This window comes from Symsagittifera roscoffensis, chromosome 3, assembly GCF_963678635.1.
Source record: "Symsagittifera roscoffensis chromosome 3, txSymRosc1.1, whole genome shotgun sequence".
NCBI lineage: Eukaryota > Metazoa > Xenacoelomorpha > Acoela > Convolutidae > Symsagittifera > Symsagittifera roscoffensis.
Genome location: NC_087064.1, coordinates 42,859,042 through 42,878,433, shown reverse-complemented (window position 1 = coordinate 42,878,433; position 19,392 = coordinate 42,859,042). Strand labels below are relative to the sequence as shown.

General features: G+C 39.7%; 2 protein-coding genes across 2 annotated transcripts in view; both read right to left on the bottom strand.

Annotated features, from left to right (window-relative positions):
- Positions 1–19,392, bottom strand: part of LOC134842596 (spermatogenesis-associated protein 7 homolog) — a 532,288-nt gene that overhangs the window by 169,972 nt on the left and 342,924 nt on the right. The gene's annotated exons all lie outside the window — the stretch shown is intronic.
- LOC134841719 (uncharacterized) overlaps positions 1–19,392 on the bottom strand; it is a 78,666-nt gene that overhangs the window by 12,331 nt on the left and 46,943 nt on the right. Inside the window, exon 8 of the mRNA XM_063857754.1 lies at positions 13,631–13,805. Coding sequence (XP_063713824.1) covers positions 13,631–13,805 — 175 coding nt within the window. The remainder of the gene's footprint in view (positions 1–13,630; positions 13,806–19,392) is intronic.

The window sequence follows — 19,392 nt, the reverse complement described above, 5'->3', positions numbered from 1 at the left end:
AAATTCGTTCAAAAAGAAAGACACGCGACAACGTCCAAATTTCGCACCAACTGAAACGGCGAAAACACACAACAACAACAGTTAGTCTCAGACAGAACAACAACAAAACTCGTGAAGTAAAGCAGTGAACGGAAATTGTGATCGAGATTGAAGAAAACTTTACAAAGACCATTCCGAGTTGTAACGATTGTGCCGCAACAATCGTTACAACGCGAATCCCAAGAACAAGGAAGGGTGGTGGGACGGCTTGCGTGTTCAGCCTTCCACAAAGAGTAAGGACGTTATTTCCCTGGATTCCAGAATCCGGAGGGGTCTCGGGAGGGAGACTCGAATTGTATTTTTTAAAATTTTATTTTCCTGGAGATGTTCTGAATTGAATTCAATTAACATCTATCTAAATTCATTTTCAGATCATGAGAAGCTAGGAGTTGAGGGAAAGGGTTTATCCATCTTCGATGGAGATGATGTTTTTTGTTTACTGAACAAAAACAATCGTAATATAATAAATAAGTAGTAGCCCTGTTTTTGGGAGTGACCTCGTGGTCTGGGGATACTGAGACCCAGCCATGAGCTCACTATTTTTGCATATAATTAAGTTAATTAGAGCGTTCTGATCGAAGCCGGAAACAGTAACGTTTTTTTTATCGACCCGATGTTAGAAAGACCACCAAAAGAACTGACTTTGACAGAGACGTTGAAAAGCATGTTGAGCTGTAATTAGACGCTAGCTAGTCGTTTTAGAACCTAGCTTTGTTTTCCGTCGATATGGACTTCCGGGCGAACGTTACATAGATGTTTTTATGGCGCTCCTGGGTGTTTTTCTTTTTTAACATCATGACCGGCAGAACCTTTAACGAGCACTCCGCGCCGAGCGGCTGCTCAAAACAAGGCCCTGACTACTGGGGCAGAAGGGTAGTTTGGAACGCGAAAGCCTTCCAGATTCCCGTAAATAGCTTTTTAACCTAGTTAAGACCGAGAATTCACATACCAGCAAGGGTGGGGGGATTGGCTGTCCCGTCAATCCCTGAGAGGTTTGTGACCAGAAACGCTTAAAGATTTACAAGAAACCAAACAAAAAGTACTATAGGTTCTAAGAAAAAACAAAAAACAACTAAATAACCGATAAAAATACATATATATATATAAAATCAGTAGAAATCATCCCCCCAGACGATATTGTTTTTATAGGCATTTATATCAGTCAGGATCGTTACGATCAAATTTGTGGCCCGTTTGTGGTGCTTGTACTGTAGGGTTATTTGAGTATTTAAGCACGTTAATGCTATTTTGCGCTGAATCCGGAAGGGTCTCGGGATTAGAGAAGAAGTGTGATCCGGCAAGCAGTGCAAGGAGCGACAAGAAGGGTCAAGGACAACAACAATCGACTGTTGGGTATCGGTAACAAGTTTTGTATCTCTTATCTTACAGAAATTAAGATACCAACCTGTGGGGGGCTCGACAGTGACTGCACTGAAGTGACCCTTCTCCGAATTGCAAATTTCCGAGTTAAGCACCTTATTTTGGGTATTGAACCAACCCGGAGGGGTATAATTTTACTAGTATTACTATTTATACAGCCTATCTAAATACTTCTATACCGTTTTCAGAGAAAAACACAGTAAGCAGACCGGTTTTTTGGGTCAAAAAGCGATATTTTGATCCCCCCACAAATTGCTATTTTTGAGATATCGATAATTTTGAAACGGAAAGAATTGCAAAATTAAAACTTACATCGTAACTGTACTAGTATATTTGGTAGAACCGGTTGAGTTTAGTTCAGAAAAGGTTGGAACTAATTGGGTACCAAAAACCGAATTTTCTTTATTTTTTTTAAAAAAGAAACGCTACAAAATAAGAAAATTTATTAAAGATTTTGAGTTAGGACAGTAAAAATTGTTGTTCGGACAGCGTTCGCTCGCTTGTGAATCGACAGGTTTTAAAACCCGTTTGCCGGTAACCTTCCGGGTTACAGTGAAATCGGACTTAACGTGTTTGATTTAGTGGACTCATCAATCCGGAAGTAACCAAAAATATTTTTTTTTCAGCTGGAACGTTTTAGATCGGGACTTTTGCATTGAACTAGAAGAATAGAGGCCTCTTGAGCTCGGATCAATAATTTTTAGGTCGAAAAGATAAGAATTGCGAAAAAAAAATTTACGCGAAACCTATAAGAGAGAAAGTTTCTTGACTTTAGAAAAAAGACGTGTTGTTTAATAACTTTGGAACTACTGAACAGATCCAATTGATCTTGGTACCATTAGATCAAAAATTAGGTGAGCTTACTCATAAAGTTTTCAATTATCCGGAAAAAAGTAAGCGTAAAAAATTTTTAAGACTAATTTTAGCAGTATTACCAATAAGTGAAGGTAGACCGATCTTCACGTTTTGTGAAACTTTTCGGTAGTAACGGTTGAATAAGGCAATTTTACGCTGTTCTAGACAAACAGGGAGGGCTTAAAACCCAGAAAACAATAGTCGAGTCGAAACTAGGCTAATTAGAAGGATCTTCACAGTCGAGTAGAATAGCAGAATAAGAGGCTTAACTACGATCCGGAAGGGCCTACGGATGGAAAATACACCCTTCCTAGTTAGTTCCTATAGCATTATAGCACGAAAGAACGTATCCGGGAGGGCCTCGGATGAGATTTTTAAAAGTCCCGGAACGTTTTTTTACAAACCCGGAGGGGTCCCAATTCGGAAGGGTAACAATTTTGCCAAACCGGAAGGGTCCTATTTTTGCCCATCCGGAGGGGTCCCAATTTTGCCAATCCGGAGGGTCCTATTTTTGCCAACCCGGAGGGGTTCTGTTTTTGCAATTCCGGAGGGGTCCTACCTTTGCCAAGTCGGAGGGGTCCTATTTTTGCCAACCCGGAGGGGTCCTATTTTTGCCAATCCGGAAGTGTCCTATTTTTGTCAATCCGGAGGGAACCTATTTTGCCAATCCGGAGGGGTCCACTTTTTGCCAATTCGGAAGGGTCCTATTTTCACCAATCCGGAAGGGTCCTATTTTTGTCAAAATTGAAGTAGACAAGAGAAAAGTAATTAGTAAAGAATATTAGGTTATTAGATGTCAGGCTAGAAACTAGTGACTGCACTAGTAACTTGCCCTTTAAAAGGACCAGAGTAAAACAAAACAGGTCTCAACCCGGATTTTTGCGACACTAAGTCTAAATTGAAAAAGAATTTGTCACTGATTTGTGTGGATTAAAATCCAAATCAGTTTTTGGAAACATGATTGCCTTGAGTATTTTAGTAGTTCGAGCTCGGGCAATCCGAAAGCAGATTAGTAACACAGGACTCGGTTGGCGCATTAGACGCCCACTTGAGAAAATTAATACCTTGAAGTTTTGACTGTTTGGTGCGGCACCGAACAGGGAAAGCTCTTTCTTTAGAGACCGGTTCTACTAACGTATTGCGACTAACTAAAGTACAAAACACATACAATTTTCATTGAAATTATTTATTTTCCTTCATTTTTGCCAATCCGTAAGGGTCCTATTTTTGCCAATCTGGGAGGGTCCTATTTTTGCCAATCCGGAGGGGTCCCATTTTTGCCAACCCGGAAGGGTCCCATTTTTGCCAATCCGGAGGGGTCCCAGTTTTGCGATTCCGTAGGGGTCCTATTTTTGCCAATCCAGAGGGGTCCTATTTTTGCAATTCTGGAGGGTTCCTACTATTGCCAATCCGGAGGGGCCTTATTTTTGTCAATTCTTAAGGGTCCTATTTTTGCCAATCCGGAGGGACCCTAATTTACCAATCCGGACGGGTCCAATTTTTGCCAATTCGGAATGGTCCTATTTTCAACAATCCGGAAGGGTCCTATTTTTGTCAAAACTTAAGTAGACAAAGAGAAAAGTATATAGCAAAGAATATTAGGTTATTAGGTGTCAGGCTAGAAACTAGTGACTGCACTAGTAACTTGCCCTTTAAAAGGACCAGAGTAAAACAAAACAGGTCTGAACCCGGATTTTCGCGACACTAAGTCTAAATTGAAAAAGAATTTGTCACTGATTTGTGTGGATTAAAATCCAAATCAGTTTTTGGAAACATGATTGCCTTGAGTATTTTAGTAGTTCGAGCTCGGGCAATCCGAAAGCAGATTAGTAACACAGGACTCTCCTATTTTTGCCCATCCGGAGGGGTCCCAATTTTGCCAATCCGGAGGGTCCTATTTTTGCCAACCCGGAGGGGTTCTGTTTTTGCAATTCCGGAGGGGTCCTACCTTTGCCAATCCGGAGGGGTCCCAATTTTGCCAACCAGGAACGGTTCCATTTTTGCCAATCCGGAGGGGTCCCAATTTTGCGATTCCGTAGAGGTCCTACTTTTGCCAACCCGGAGGGGTCCCAATTTTGCCAATCGGGAGGGGTCCTATTTTTGCCAATCCAGAGGGGTCCTATTTTTGCAATTCCGGAGGGATCCTACTTTTGTCAATCCGGAGGGGTCCAATTTTGCCAATCCGGAAGGGTCCTTTTTTGCCAATCCGGAGGGACCCTATTTTGCCGATCCGGAGGGGTCCAATTTTTGCCATTTCGGAAGGGTCTTATTTTCACAAATCCGAAGGGTTCTATTTTTGTCTAAACTTAAGTAAACAAAGAGAAAAGTAAATAGTAAAGAATAATAGGTTATTAGGTGTCAGGCTAGAAATTAGTGACTGCACTGGTAGCTTGCCCTTTAAAAGGACCAGAGTAAAAACAAAACAGGTCTAAACCCGGATTTTCGCGAAACTAAGTCTAAATTGAAAAAAAGTTGGTCACTGATTTGTGTGGATTAAAATCCAAATCATTTTTTGGAAAAGTGGTTGCCTTGGTCTAGCTCGGGCAATCCCAAGGCAGATTAGTAACACAGGACTCGGTAGGCGCAATAGACGCCCACTTGAGAAAATTACTGCCTTAAAGTTTTGACTGTTTGGTGCGGCACCGAACAGGGAAAGCTCTTTCTTTAGAGACCAGTTCGATTAACGTGTTGCTACTAAATAAAGTACAAATCATATACGTTTTGAAATTTTTTTATTTTCCTTAATTTTTGATTTTAAATCAAAAATATCTGTTCTTGATTGGGTAGTGAGTAGACTATTTTTTGAAAATATTGATATCATCAGACTGTGCTAGCTTCATATCTTTACAACCAACAATCGATCATTGAGAATAATTTGTTTATACGCTGTACTGTGATAACATACAAATCTTCGTGGTCACTATTTAGGTCCAACTATTGGAAGTTAATGTGTTGTGTTATTTTTATCAGTAGTCAAACAACAAGGACACTAGCAATCGAATTGAGTGTAAAGGCAGTAGGAAGTGATAAATCAAAAATGAGTCTAGACAAGTCAAGGATACCTAAACTAAGTGATAGCTCTAGGAAATTCATACCCCAGAAACAAAAGAAAAGAAATGAACGACCATTTTTTTGGAAAGGATCGCACGAACCCGGACCGACAAAGGGAAGAAAGTTTCAGGCGGAATGGTTGAAACCATGAGTCAAAAATTCTCAGAAGGACAAAAGGCAATGTTAGAAGTAGAGGTCTATCCGGACCCTGACATGGAGGGACATGGACCGCAAGCGAGTAGAAACAGAAGACTGGCGAGTGAATCTACTCCGGTAGAACAAGGCCAAGATGTTGCTACTTCCACCGGGACTCTAGACCGAGATGAGATGTCGGAACTGTCCAACATCTCTCCTGAAAACGTAGCGACTACCCACAGAAAACCTACAGACAACACTATGATGCATGGTGTGACGGAGAAACCGGCAACGTCCTCCTCGTTTTCAGAAAGAGTGAAGAACACTTTGGGAAACTTCTTTCCATTTACCATGGGAACGGGTACAGGCGATTAAGCAGAAACCCAGGAAGAGAAGGAGGACGATGACGAGCAAGATGACTTCTCGGTCAATACGAGAGAACCGAAGTGCCGAACGCACCAAACCCAAACCCCAAAAAATAAGGAGAATAGTGACGTGGAACCTACAAGGCATCTCCACCAGAGATTAAAACCGCGACCGCCTTAGAAGATCAGTAGAACTTGCAAGGCAGCAAAAATGGAAGGCAGTACTGAGTTCCGAAATGCGCTCGGAACAGGAGGGGATAATATGGCTAGGAGACAAACCAAAACAGGCAGTAGTCATCCACTCACAAAATTGTGAAATTCTCCTGTTAGGCGATATTCTGGAAGAGTGGATAGCCAGCGTACATCAGAAACGTTTTTCCGAGCGGGTCACAGCGGTGCAGATTGGCAGGATCAGCCTCATCGCGACCTATCAGACCCTGTGGAGTAAGGGACCTGAGGAAATTGATATTTTCAGGAAAGATTTGGAAAATGAGCTTGATTGAACTCCAAACGAGAGCGTACCCATACTGGGAGGCGATTGAAACGCGCAAGTAGAGGGCATAAGGGGAAAGTACGGCCTAAAGACAGAGACAAATGAAGCTGGAGAAAGTCTCCTGGAATGGTGCGAAGAACACCAGCTACAACATGTCAACTCCTACTTCACAATATGCTCCCGAGGAACATGGTTCAACCAGATGCACAGACGTTGTTACGAGCTCGCTGGTTTCTTAATGAGAGCAGCCGATCGCAACCAAATGGTCCGTAGGGTAGCCACGGCACAGCACATGACATGGCATTATCGGACCTCAAGCCCGCCTGGATTGACATTTGGCGCGAACAAAAAGAAAACGGCGACCCAGAATAGAACAAAAAAAGAACACCGCAGATAGACTGGGAACGCATGAGAAACAAAGAAATGGCAAAAAAAATACCGCAAGAAGACGGAGGAAAAACTCAACAATGAGGAAGACTGGGACTCCATATTGCGGAAGCTCACAGATGCAGCGAAGGAAATAAGTGGCACAAAGAAACGACAGATAGCCAACTCGTGGACAGTGGGATACGAAGAAGAACTGAAAAGCCTATACACGGAAATCTCCACAGAAGTAATTCGTAGAAACGACCTGCTTCGTCAAACACTTGGAGATTCAGATGGCATACTCGCCGATGCTCTAACTGCATCAAGCGGAAGACTGGTAGCCGCACGCAAGATGATGAAGAAATACATACGCCAACAGGAAAGACTATGGTGGGACGAAGTCATCATCGAGTGCGAAAATGCAGCGGAGAAAAGGGACATGAATACCCTGTACAAAATCTTAAGGAAACTGGTAACAAGATCACAGTAACACCTGACAGGCACCACTATCTCCACTGACGAATTCAAGGCCCACTTCAGCAACGTATCAAAAGACCGATACGAGAACAACCCGGGTAATTTGATGAACACAGTCAAACAGATGCCAGATAAAAGTAAAAACGTCAAGTTCATAACAGCCAACCAGAATCTGAACACCCCTCCGTCCGAGAAAGAAATCATGGAAGCACTGGAGGAGGTGAGAGAATCGTCACAAGACAAGGACGGGGTCCGCATGGTATACATTCGCAACGCATACTGGTAATGGAGGGAGAATGTCATCCAGCTGGTGATGAGAATCTGCACGACCAGAGCAGACCAGTGGGAAGAGTCTCTGAAGAAAGGCCAAATAGTACTATTGCTTTAAAAAGGGAACATCAATGACACAACTTCCGAGGTGTGTGCTTGCTCTCAATGGCCAGTAGAATTTTGTCAAGAGTGATCGCAAACCGCCCGAGAACATGGAGCAAAGAACTCCAGGTACTGGAAGAAAACCAAAGCGGGTTTCGACCAGGCAGGTCCACGGCAGACGCAAGCCAGATCTACCCAGGAAAAAACATGGTAGAAATGCACAACAGTGAAACCCAAACCGCACGACTATCATTGTCCCTATTCGCAGACGACACCACCCCCATCGGCGAGAAGAAAGAAATAGAGTCTGGAACAGCAACAATAAAATAAGTTATTGTGAACTTCGAGGAGAAAAACAACAAAGAAAAAGAAGAGAAACTAGAGTTCGGAAAGGACGGAGCAGGTGGCATCAGAATGTTAGGAGTGTAGATCGGGGCGAAAGAAGACATTAAGAACAGAAAAAGACGAAAAGACGAGTAGGAGGACAATGGGCCAAAGTAAAATACCGACTGACAAAGAGCAAGCTGCCAAAAAAATCCAGGCTAGAGTTGTCCAATGCTGCGTAGAAAGCGGCTTATTGTTTGAAGCCCACATAAGGACATGGAAAAACTCGGAGTTAAAGTATTTGCAAAGTTGGATTGACCGATGCTATAGGCACGTCTGGAGCTCAAAGTCGAGGCCGCCACTAATTGAATTGCAAGAAAAGGGAGTGAACATGCTGGACATCAGAAATCAACTGAACATCAAGTCGATCCGATGGAAAATTGAAGGAAGAACGCTAAGACAATTAGGCCGTGTAATGAGAATGGACGATAAAAGACTGACTAAAATAGCTTGTCTAGGGTGGCTTAATGATTTGCAAACTCTAACGAAATGTCCGGGAAAAAAAACAAACACTAATCTACTGGCGTAAGCTCATCAGAGAAGCGGGTATGGATGTGAACGAGATAGACAAACTGAATCACGACAGAAAAGGATGGAGGCGAGCGGTCGAAGCACAAATACAGCACCTGCACAAACGGGAAAAGTCAAATGCGAAAAAAAACGGTGAAACGACAGAAAGGAACTCCTATACCACCCAAGCAACATCGAACACGTGTGAGATATGTGAGAAGGATTTCAAAAACCAGGGCGGCCTGAGAATCCATATCAAAAGGATGCACAAAGAGGCGAGAGTGACTTTTGCATGCAACAAATGCGGAGCCATCTTCAAATCTGAAAACTCGAAAAAAACCACAGGAAGACATGCGAGGGAGACAGGAAGAATGAAGATGGAATCCAGACATGTGGCAGATGTGACAAAACCCTACAGGCCGGAAACATAGCCCGCCACAAAAGACAGAACTGCACGGGAAACCGGGTACCAGAACACGAAGCAACCGAACAACACCATCAACACGGCGTCTACAAACAGAAAGGGACTATATGTCTGAGATGTAACGAGAGGAAGTCCGCGTCAAACTTACCAAAGCACCTAAGGATATGCACCACGTCCAAGAATTAGAATCGATACTGGGAAAGAAGAAGTTCATGGGATACGCCAGTGGGATATTCAGTGACTTTGAAAGACAGAAGCAGAAAGGGTCAACAGTCACAGATTACAATGCAGTAGACGAGAATGATGAAGTCCAACGAGTGATGAAGGAGTTGGAACCATTACTGGAAGCGTCGTGAAAGCTTAACTGGAGGAGCATCATGTTGACACATGGTGAGTTCCCCTGCCATTGCTTGCCACAAACATGGTGGTATCCCGGGCGTAGTAATCTGGTGTTGATCTGGTTATGTGGAGAGCTGCTCTCCATGGATTTACCAGATTCATCACAGTCCATAACGATAGCAATAGTGGGAGTTAGGATGGCATTACGATGGCTGGAAGCTCATGTGAAAGAGAACAATCGACAAGAAACGCCTACGAAAGAGCAATTGCAGGAATTGGATTGTCTAAAAGATTTAGACCTTTTTGAGACAACGTGCAAAATCCTGAATATTCCGATGTAAGAGAAAAAGATATGGGCCAGAAGGCGACTGATGCCATGGTTCAAGAAGCATTTGTCGAAACACAGCAGAGTGTACGGCGTGTATCAGCTGGACATTGGGGCAGGAGCTTTCAAGCGAGCTTTTGTAACTCGTCGGAATGCAGTAACCACCGCAGAGAAGAGGACGTCTAGGACACGTGAATGTGACGGGAGAGAAAGAGAAGAAATGTTGAAGGAAGACTTGGAGAAAAACGTGACGTTGTGCCTCCACAACAGCCGAAACTGGGAGACTAACGTTGATCCTGTACTTTGTTGCAAGCAAAGAGTAGAAGAGCAGAAGTGTTGTAGGACTGCCTCCAACAGCGTCAGAATAGCTACCGACGTGTAACAATCGTTACAACGCGAATACCGAGAACAAGGAAGGGTGTTGGGACGGCGTGTCCAGCCTTCCTGAAAGAAATAGGGACGTTCTTTCCCCGGATTCCAGTATCCGGAGGGGTCTCGGGAGGGAGACTCAAACTGTTTTTTATAAAATTTTAGCTTCCTGGAGATGCCTGAGTTAAATTCGATTTACATCGAAAACCATTTTCAGACCATGAGAAGCTAGGAGTCGAGGGAAAGGGTTGATCCATCTTCGATGGAGATGATGATTTTTATCTACTGAACAAAAATAATCGTAACTTAAAAAATAAGTAGTAGCCCTGTTTTTAGGAGTGACCTCATGGTCTGGGGATACTGAAACCCAGCCTTGAGCTCACTATTTTTGCATATAATTAAGTTATTTAGAGCGTTCTGATCGAAGCCGGAAACATTAACGTTTTTTGTCGACCCGTTGTTAGAAAGACCACCAAAAAATTGGCGTTGGCAGAGACGGTGAAAATCATGTAGAGCTGTGTTTAGACACTAACCAGTCGTTTTAGAATCTAGCTTTGTTTTCCATCGATATGTATTTCCGGGCTAACGTTACAAGTTTGAAAATTGAAAATTGTCACAACTAGCATAAAAATCCAAACGGAAAATTCAAACAAGTCCAGTACTTGTTTCAAACAAGACAAATACTGGCAAAACAAATAATTATATGCATAATATGGATCAAGTATGCACTTCCACCCCTCCCCCTCCCCCTAGTGACCCTACGTAGAATATGTAGAATATCCCCCTAGACCAAATTGTAATTTTGAAAATTCTTTCTGTGTAAAATATGCATTTCGAACGAAGCATTAATTAAATTGAACCAAGTTAACATTCTACGGATCTGTTATCAAAAAACATATCGGAAGAAGCCTCTTACATAGCCTAACAAAGTTCTAGGAAGTTATATCTCCAAAAACTTTTATAAGATAAATTATTTTTGCTTGGTAGTCAAGAATTGTAGGTTTTACTATATAAACATAAATTATATTTTTTAAAAAAACAATTGTTAAACAATAAGCACAATTTTTTTGAGATTTAAACCTTTTAAAACTTTGATGGACTGTGTGAGAGTCTTCTTTGTAAGAGGTGTCTTTCAAATTGTGCCATTGTAGGCAAATTTTTGAAACAGTACCCCTAAAACCTTCACTGATCCCAGTCTTGCTGTTCTTAAAGCAACTGTTCAGAGATTTAGCATTTAAAAATAGCAATTTCTTTAGGTTTTTCAACGTCCCCCCGTGCAGGATAGCGTCTATTCACGGAAAACTATGAAAACAGAATTTTAATTTAAAAAAAAACATTAAAACTAATGAACTACTCAGGTTAAGGGTGGCGCCGGCGCGGAAGAAATGCAGGCCAGTTTTCATCCGTAAATTAGCCTATAATTAAAACTCATTTATTAAAAGTAATCGGTACTTTTTTGCGGACTGATGCCTACATGATTCGTTGGAAAATTCAAATTGAGTTGATGCATCTTTTCGTAAACTTGCATCGCATTTGAACTTGCGATCGCATTTGAGCTAAATATGCAAATGCGATCGCAAGTTTATGAAAAGATGCATCAACTCAATTTGAATTTTCCAACGAATCATGTAGGCATCAGTCCGCAAAAAGTACCGATTACGTTTAATAAATGAGTTATAATTATAGGCTGATTTACGGATGATGCCTTGCGGTACTTTTTTGCGGACTGATGCCTACATGATTCGTTGGAAAATTCAAATTGAGTTGATGCATCTTTTCGTAAACTTGCGATCACATTTGCACATTTAGCTCAAATGCGATCGCACAGCTCAAATGCGATCGCATTTGCGTCAGTTTTCATAACGATCGCTCACTGTGAACAAAAGTTTACTTGTAAAATGTTGCAGGTGGGGGGAAAAAGAAAAAAGAGCCGCATATTCTGGGATAAGACCCACCAAAACTAATGTTCTTCTTGGTACCACTCTTCGATGGCTTTTGTGCCTCTGCGATAACTAGATGATTGATGTGCTTTGAGCCAAGTTAAAGACATAGCTGTCAACTGATGTTTATTTACCGACTATTTTATGGTATGATCGCGCACGACAGCAATTTTTCTTCTATTTCAAAAAAATTCAATGAGGGTAATTATTTGAGTGCCAATAAAAGCTAGTGCTCAGTTCCGCAATCCTTTTCAATTCGGGCTTTGCAATTTTCCGCAAGTAGACACGGGATAGGTGAAAAAAGTATCCAGACAACTTTGACTTCATTGATGGAAACTTTATGAGAATCTTTCATAGCAACCTAAAGCTAATTAGTTTGATTCCAGTTGACTATCCGAGGCTAATTTTTCAGAGATTCTAAGAAGCGATTGTATTTTCATTTTTGATCCCTGCCGAGCAGCAACGCATTTATGAAAGCCGAGAAAATCCAGAAACGCTTAAAGTCTCAAGTTCATTGGTATATACGCACCGTTTCAAATTGAGTCATCGGCCATCCGTGAGCTAGATTTGTTCTGTAGTATTTCAGGATTATCGAGCACAACAATTTTCACAAGGACGACTTGTACATTTTGAAGCTGTGAATCACTCTGTCATGGAAAATTCTGGTTGCAAAAGAGACTGATAAATCCCAGTCTCATAATTTGGGCGTCTCTTGTATAGTTCGAAAGCTATTTTTTTTGTTGATCGGACTATCTGCGTTGGAAATTCACCTGTTTTAGAACGATATCTGGCATCTATGGTTTGCATTAAAAACAACTCAAGCCGAAGCGGATTGAGGGAGGGGGTGGGTTGGTGCGTGTTTTGTTCCGCGTACACGCTTTTCTCAGGAATTCGACCCCGTGTCGACACAAAGGGTCCCCCTTCGGTTCTTTTTAACAGAAATTCTTTTTTAGCTTATCGACCCTAAGGCAATATTTGAAGGCTCTATTTGAAGGCGCTATTACATACTAATTTTGAGGGGGAGGGCGCGCCAAAAAACGCAGTTTTTTGAGTTTTTTCAAAATTGAAACGCTCTGAATATGCTCACTGCCTGTTTAAAACGCTCACTGCCTGTTTAATAATGTCTTCCGTATGCATGTTTTTCGAAAAGGGGTGAATTTGTAGTGCGGTGAGCTTGCCATAAGGTGAAATTATGAGCTCATTTCAAATCTGGGGTTTCAAATCTGGGGATCATTTGAAAAGCAGCAAAAACGTACGAAACCACTTTTAATACAGCAAGAAAACTAGAAACTTCCTTCGTTTGTGAGTTTGAAAATTTGCGTGTTTGTGTAGCCCTGCTTACCCAAATTTAAACAAGATGTTCTGAAAAAAATTTAAAACGAAACTTACGTTAAATTCATTTAAGGGTTTTTCTAAAATTTAGGTTAAAAGCTAGATAAACATGCAAAATATCAAACTCAAACAATGAAAGTTTCATTAGTTTTTTTTGCGGTATTACAAGTGATTTCCTACATTTTCGCTGCTCGTCAAATCACCACAGATTTTTATCACCTCATGTTTTCATACCATGGCTAGTTTACCACACTACAAATTCATCCCATTTTAGTTCCAGTAACTCAAGTGTTTCCTTTGAATTTAAGTTTCATATCGTACGTTAAAAGAGATCAGCAAGACATTCCATCAAAATCATTGCCTTCAATGTCTTTTAAAAAATCTCAAGGTCTCAAAAACAAGTCAGTTTTATCAAACTCTGCGTACAATTTTCCCCCTCTACAGGTCGAATGAAGTGTATTGCGTCTTTATTACCTGTCGCTCAGTTGCTATGGACTGGTTTCCGAATTCACCACTGCCATGGAATCCATACGCCCACTCCTCCTCCCACCCGTCATTCTCGTAGAGGTCAAACAAGTTCAGCCCAATGCGAATCCAGTCGTGGTTAGGCTCTATGTGTTCTATTCGTCCTACCGTCTGCCTCTCGTACCTTAATACATCCATTTAACATGTTAAGCAAAACTCAGAATTAAGTTTCTCGTTCGATTTGACTCGGAATTTGACCGAAGCAATTTAACCGTGCCACGGTTGTAATGAAAATCTCAATAAGACAATCGTGCTTTTTTCATTGGACTAAAACTAAGCAGGAACTTGAATTCTATTGCCTATTTTTTATACAGTGCTGGTTTAAATTATCCGGACAAAACGAACATAACTTGATTTTTCAAACGCATTTTTCTCAAATTGGGTTAACATTAGACAAAAAATGAAGGTAACAAAAGTTGCTTAGAATTTCACCAGAATTAATATGGTGCCATTTTTTCTCCGAAATTCTTAACAAAAACTTTACCCCAAAAATGGGTCAATTTGGCTTTTTTCAATTAATCAAGAATTACGCTGAAACTACTTTGTTAATTGATACGACAATTATATCACAGGAAGCCTCTTACGCAGCTCAACAAAGTTTAAGAAGGGTTAAATCTCCAAAAATTTGCGCAAATTGTTTAAAATTTATTTTTTAACAGAGATTCTGGGTTTTATATAGTAAAAATCACATTTAATGACTATCAAGTGAAAATTTTTTCTCTTATACTGGCTTTTGGAGATTTAACCTTTGTTAAACTTTGTTGAGCTGCGTAAGAGGCTTCCTGTGATATAATTTTCGTATCAATTAACAAAGTAGTTTCAGCGTAATTCTTGATTAATTGAAAAAAGCCAAATTGACCCATTTTTGGGGTAAAGTTTTTGTTAAGAATTTCGGAGAAAAAATGGCACCATATTAATTCTGGTGAAATTCTAAGCAACTTTTGTTATCTTCATTTTTTGTCTAATGTTAACCCAATTTGAGAAAAACGCGTTTGAAAATTCAAGTTTTGTTCGTTTTGTCCGGATAATTTAAATCAGCACTGTACAGAGCGTTCCGATCAGTCTGGCGAATGGTTTGAGCAAAAGAAACTAAGAACTTTACACTATGAAAAGTGGGGCTAATGCACCATTTCAACGTTTTTAACCAAAAGGTTTTTGCTCTAACTCGGTTCAACCTTAATTCAAGCTGACGTCAAAAGAGCTCTGATCTCAAGGACAATCAACGGTTGCTTTGGCTAGCTTGCGCCTATTTATCATACAATTTTAGATTGAAAAAGTTAATGGTATGAACATGATTTATAGCAGTCTTTGGTTTTGCTCATGGGTTACGACACGAGTTGCTTCTTGAACCGAAAATACGATTGCTAAGGTCCAAACAATTCATTACGAGGCCAAACTGTGCACTGGATAGGCGCACAATTTTTTGTATGTACGCTCCTGGATTCAAGAATCAAGGCTTTAAACATGCTAAAACAATTTCGGAACGATCAAAGAGACTGAAAGAACGAAAGAAGAACAAAAGGAGCGTCCTTGTTGCGGAATCCGTTTACAATTCACAAAATACACATTTTGGCCTCGTAACATTTTAACTTGATTGAAGGAGATTTAGCCACACTGAATACATTACCCACACTGACAAAAATGCTTTCAAGTTCATTTAAAAAGATTTGAAATTGAATAAATTTGATCCAAATTGAATAAAAGTGTACCTTTTACGAACTGAAATGGAATCTGAATTGATTCAAATCGATTTTTCTTGAAATTTTTAACCAACCCGCACTGGAGTTCTATGGATAATAATCGATTATATTGAATTTTCGTGGTCTGTCTCAATAAATTTCGATAATATTCAATTATAATAAATTTAAAATGGATTATAATGAAAAAATTTTTCTATTCAATAAAATCCGAATATAATCAATCTTAATCGATTTTAATCGATTATTTTTGAAATTTGTTTTTGAGGCAAAATAATCCATTTAAATCAATTATAATCGATTGTAATGGATTTTTTCGAGAGGTTAGTCATGAATTATACAATTTTTTTTCAAAGTTATCGCATTTCCTGTTTAGAGCATTTGCTACCTATTAGGTTTTTAGGCTTCATAAAATGTTGGATTCGAGTTTTCAATCTTTATAATTTGGTCTTATTAAAACGGGCCCTCCCGTTTTCCTCCCTGTTTACATCCCCCCCCCCCGCTTTCCTCCCTCTTTACAAACCCCCCCCCCCCGTTTATACAACCCCTTCCTCCCCCCCCCCCCCCCCCCAGTTTAGACCCCACCGGTGCGGGAATTTTGGTGCGGGAACTTCGGTGCGGGAACTTCGGTGCGGGAACTTCGGTGCGGGAACTCCGGTGCGGGAATTTAGGTGACTGAAAAAAATGATGTAATTCGATTTGGATGGATTTTCCTAAGTCACTAAAATCCATCCAATTCTCGCCAAAATCTCTTTTTACTCATTTTAAGGGACACCTGATCAGATCACTTTAAATCTAAAAAAACTCTTTCACATCGATAAAAGCAAAGTTTTTGTAACAAATCAAAGAGATCGTCAATAAAAAACAGATTTTGAGCTGAAAAACAAGCAATTAAATCGTACAAAATCATCAAATGTAAAGAAGTTTTGAGCACCAAACCTACGGAATGAATCAAGATAATGATCCAAGCGAATCAGACGTTGAGCTCAAAAATTTTGAGAAAAACCTATTCAACAAATCAAGAAATTAGTCGAAAGAAATCAGATGGCAACTTAAGTCATTCCAAAATGGAAGGAAAGTTGAAATTTTAAAAGTTTTTGCCCTTTTTATTATGCTACCAGAAGTTATGGATGTTATTTTATTATGATTATAGAAATTATTGGCAATGAACAAACGAAAAAACAAACTCAAAAACTGATGAAATTGAAAAAATCCAAGTTAAAACAACCTAAATCCGTTTAACCTCCCTAAAAACACATACTGGAAAGTTGGATTTATATCGATTTAAAATATTTTTGGATCAATTTTTAGCTGTTATTTAAGATCCATTCTAGCCCAATTCTAATTTTGTCCGAAAAAAATTTAGTTTTTTTCTTAATCTTTAGATTTTTGTTCATGCTAAAATTGATCTTAGTCCATTTCCGTCTATAGAAGTAGTTTTTAGAAAAAGGACAGCCGATCAGTTTTGTCAAACTACTGTCGTCCGTGACCAATCTCGTTTGGTCAAAAAAAATTACGGTTTTTCGGACAAAAAAACTTGTCTCTCCTCGGCGCCTCGAATTTACAGAACTCGTCATAACAACAACGCCTACTTTCACGCATCTCTAGTGAACAGAAGACATTAACTGTGACCTGTTATTCACCTGTTTTACGAAAAACACAGCAACGGAGGCCTTTCAGATATCGTGAAATAGAGGAAAAAAACGGAGGTATTTTCACGAATCGTGAGCTAGCGGGCAACAACAAGGGCCTATTCAGGAATCGTGGAGCAGACGGCCACAGCAGAGGCCTGTTCAAGTACTGTGAAGAAGGCAAGAAAAAAGGCCTTTTCAGGTATTGTGAGTTGAAGTTCCAGATCAAACTGCAGTCAACAGCTGTCAAGATCTCAGCGGTCCTGTCATTGAGTAATTCTAGCTCAAAAACTCATCACCGGTGTAGCCAACTTTAAAAAACTGTAAGAATGTTCTTACTTTTTAAACCCGATTAAGGTCGTGCCTGAAAATTATATATCATTTTTTATAAATGAGACATTTTGAAGCAAGCTACAAACCGGTCATTTTTCTCCTTAGTCAAAATTTACGGGTAGTTCTTTTGATTTGAAAACCAAAACAATCTTTCCCTAGACAAACAATTAGTTGTTACTTCTCCAAGCCAATTTTTTTGGATAAAATTTTTCAGTATCTTGATCCGCGAAAAAGTGACAGATACAACAAATAACAAATACTAAACTAGTTTTTAGTTTTGCTTATGACTCAAAACCGCTCAACAAAGTTTTTTCTCAAAAAATTTCTATAGAATTCGATAAAAATGCCGAAAACTTTTGAAATTTTTCTTATATCTTTGCAAAACTTTACTTTGAATTGAAACCAACCTTATAGTGAATGGCATGGCAATGAACTATTAGGCAAATTGACTTACATTTTCTCATCCTCAAGTTTCTTCTTTGTGTATTGTTGGAATTCAACCGACCTACTCAATCTCCTTTCCCATTAGTGAAAAACAGAGAATTTATCAAAGAGTATACATTCCTTCAATTATCATCGAACAAACGGTGTTCAGACTGGAAACTAGTTCTCAGTTTATAACGTTCAATCGTAACACTCTGTGTTTTATCAAATGTAACTTTTGCTAAGGCAACCATTTCCCGAAATTCTAACTTTGAAAATTCCGTATGCGGATTCTTTTGCACAAATTTCTTTTTTCCTTCTGTTCCCAACGCTAAGAATAATCTAGAGGCCACTCTTTTCTGTACCTCATTATAATATGCCTTGTGACCGACCTTTGGTCCTCTAGCTCTTCTTTCTTCATTTTCCAAAAGAATTTTGTCCCGCGCCAATTTGTCTCTGGCCTCTCTTTCTGCAATGGCTTGCGCATTTTCTTGTTCTCGTGGTGTCTCCGGCCGTGGTAACGGCTCAAACAAAGTTTCTCTCGGTTCTTCTAACAATAATTCAGGATTCACGCTCTCCTTAACTGTAACTGCCAATAGGAATTGATCTAACCATATCTTGAAATTCCAAGGAGGATCCGAATTCGCTGTTGTCCAGAATACAGGAATTCCCATATCCGTTCTATTATCTTGGGACATAAATCCTGCTGACTGCGCCATGTGATAATCCGATACTTCGTTCTTAGTTAGTTAATGAAAACAGAAGAGTTTATATCTTTAATTTAAGCTCTGGTCAATGATGTTTTTGTTTCAGAGATCTTGTTGATCACTCTTTCAACTTAGTTCGCAACCGTCCAAATGACTGTTGCATTAGGCCTGCTAGATTGGACTTGAATAAGTAAAACAATACATAACAGATTATTAATAATAATATTTCTCCAAGGTTACTGTGGCAACAGTACTACACAGTACCACAACATCAATCGCTTCGCAAACTTACCACTCCATTGGAAAATGTCGTTACAGAGTCCTGTTTCAAAAAACACAGATTGGGTTTCAATTTTAATAGAGCGACCCACAAGAAACTATATGATACCGCCTGCATCACTATCTGTCACATCGTATTGATCTTTTCATTTGACACGACGTCATCAACAACTATTTAAGCAGCAATAATAACCGGTACTGAACAAAAGTAAGTTGAGTACTGGGTAAAATATTAGTTTTTTTACCCACATTGCTGCTTTTAGATAGTGTATACAGGCAACGGAACTGGAAACCAAGAGAAAATATAATCACAAGAAGTATCCTCAATTCGAACGTAGTCAAAGATTTATTTCCAAGCGCAACTCGAAGAATCAAAAAATAATTAGTAAGAATAAGGACCTAAATCATCCCTTGAGCTAATCTTTCGTCCATTGCTAAGACTGTCAGAAACTTAACTAATTATCTTCGAAAACCCTGATAGCCATAAGGAAAAGGTTAGTAGCTTTAAGAGGCTTTGAAATGCAAAGCTATTTCTTCTTTTAAACCACTGTGTCTTAATGTTTTTTTTATTATTTAACTTCCAAAACTAATTATTTTCGGCCTGTGTTTCAACTTTAATGAATATCCTTGATGAAAAAAAA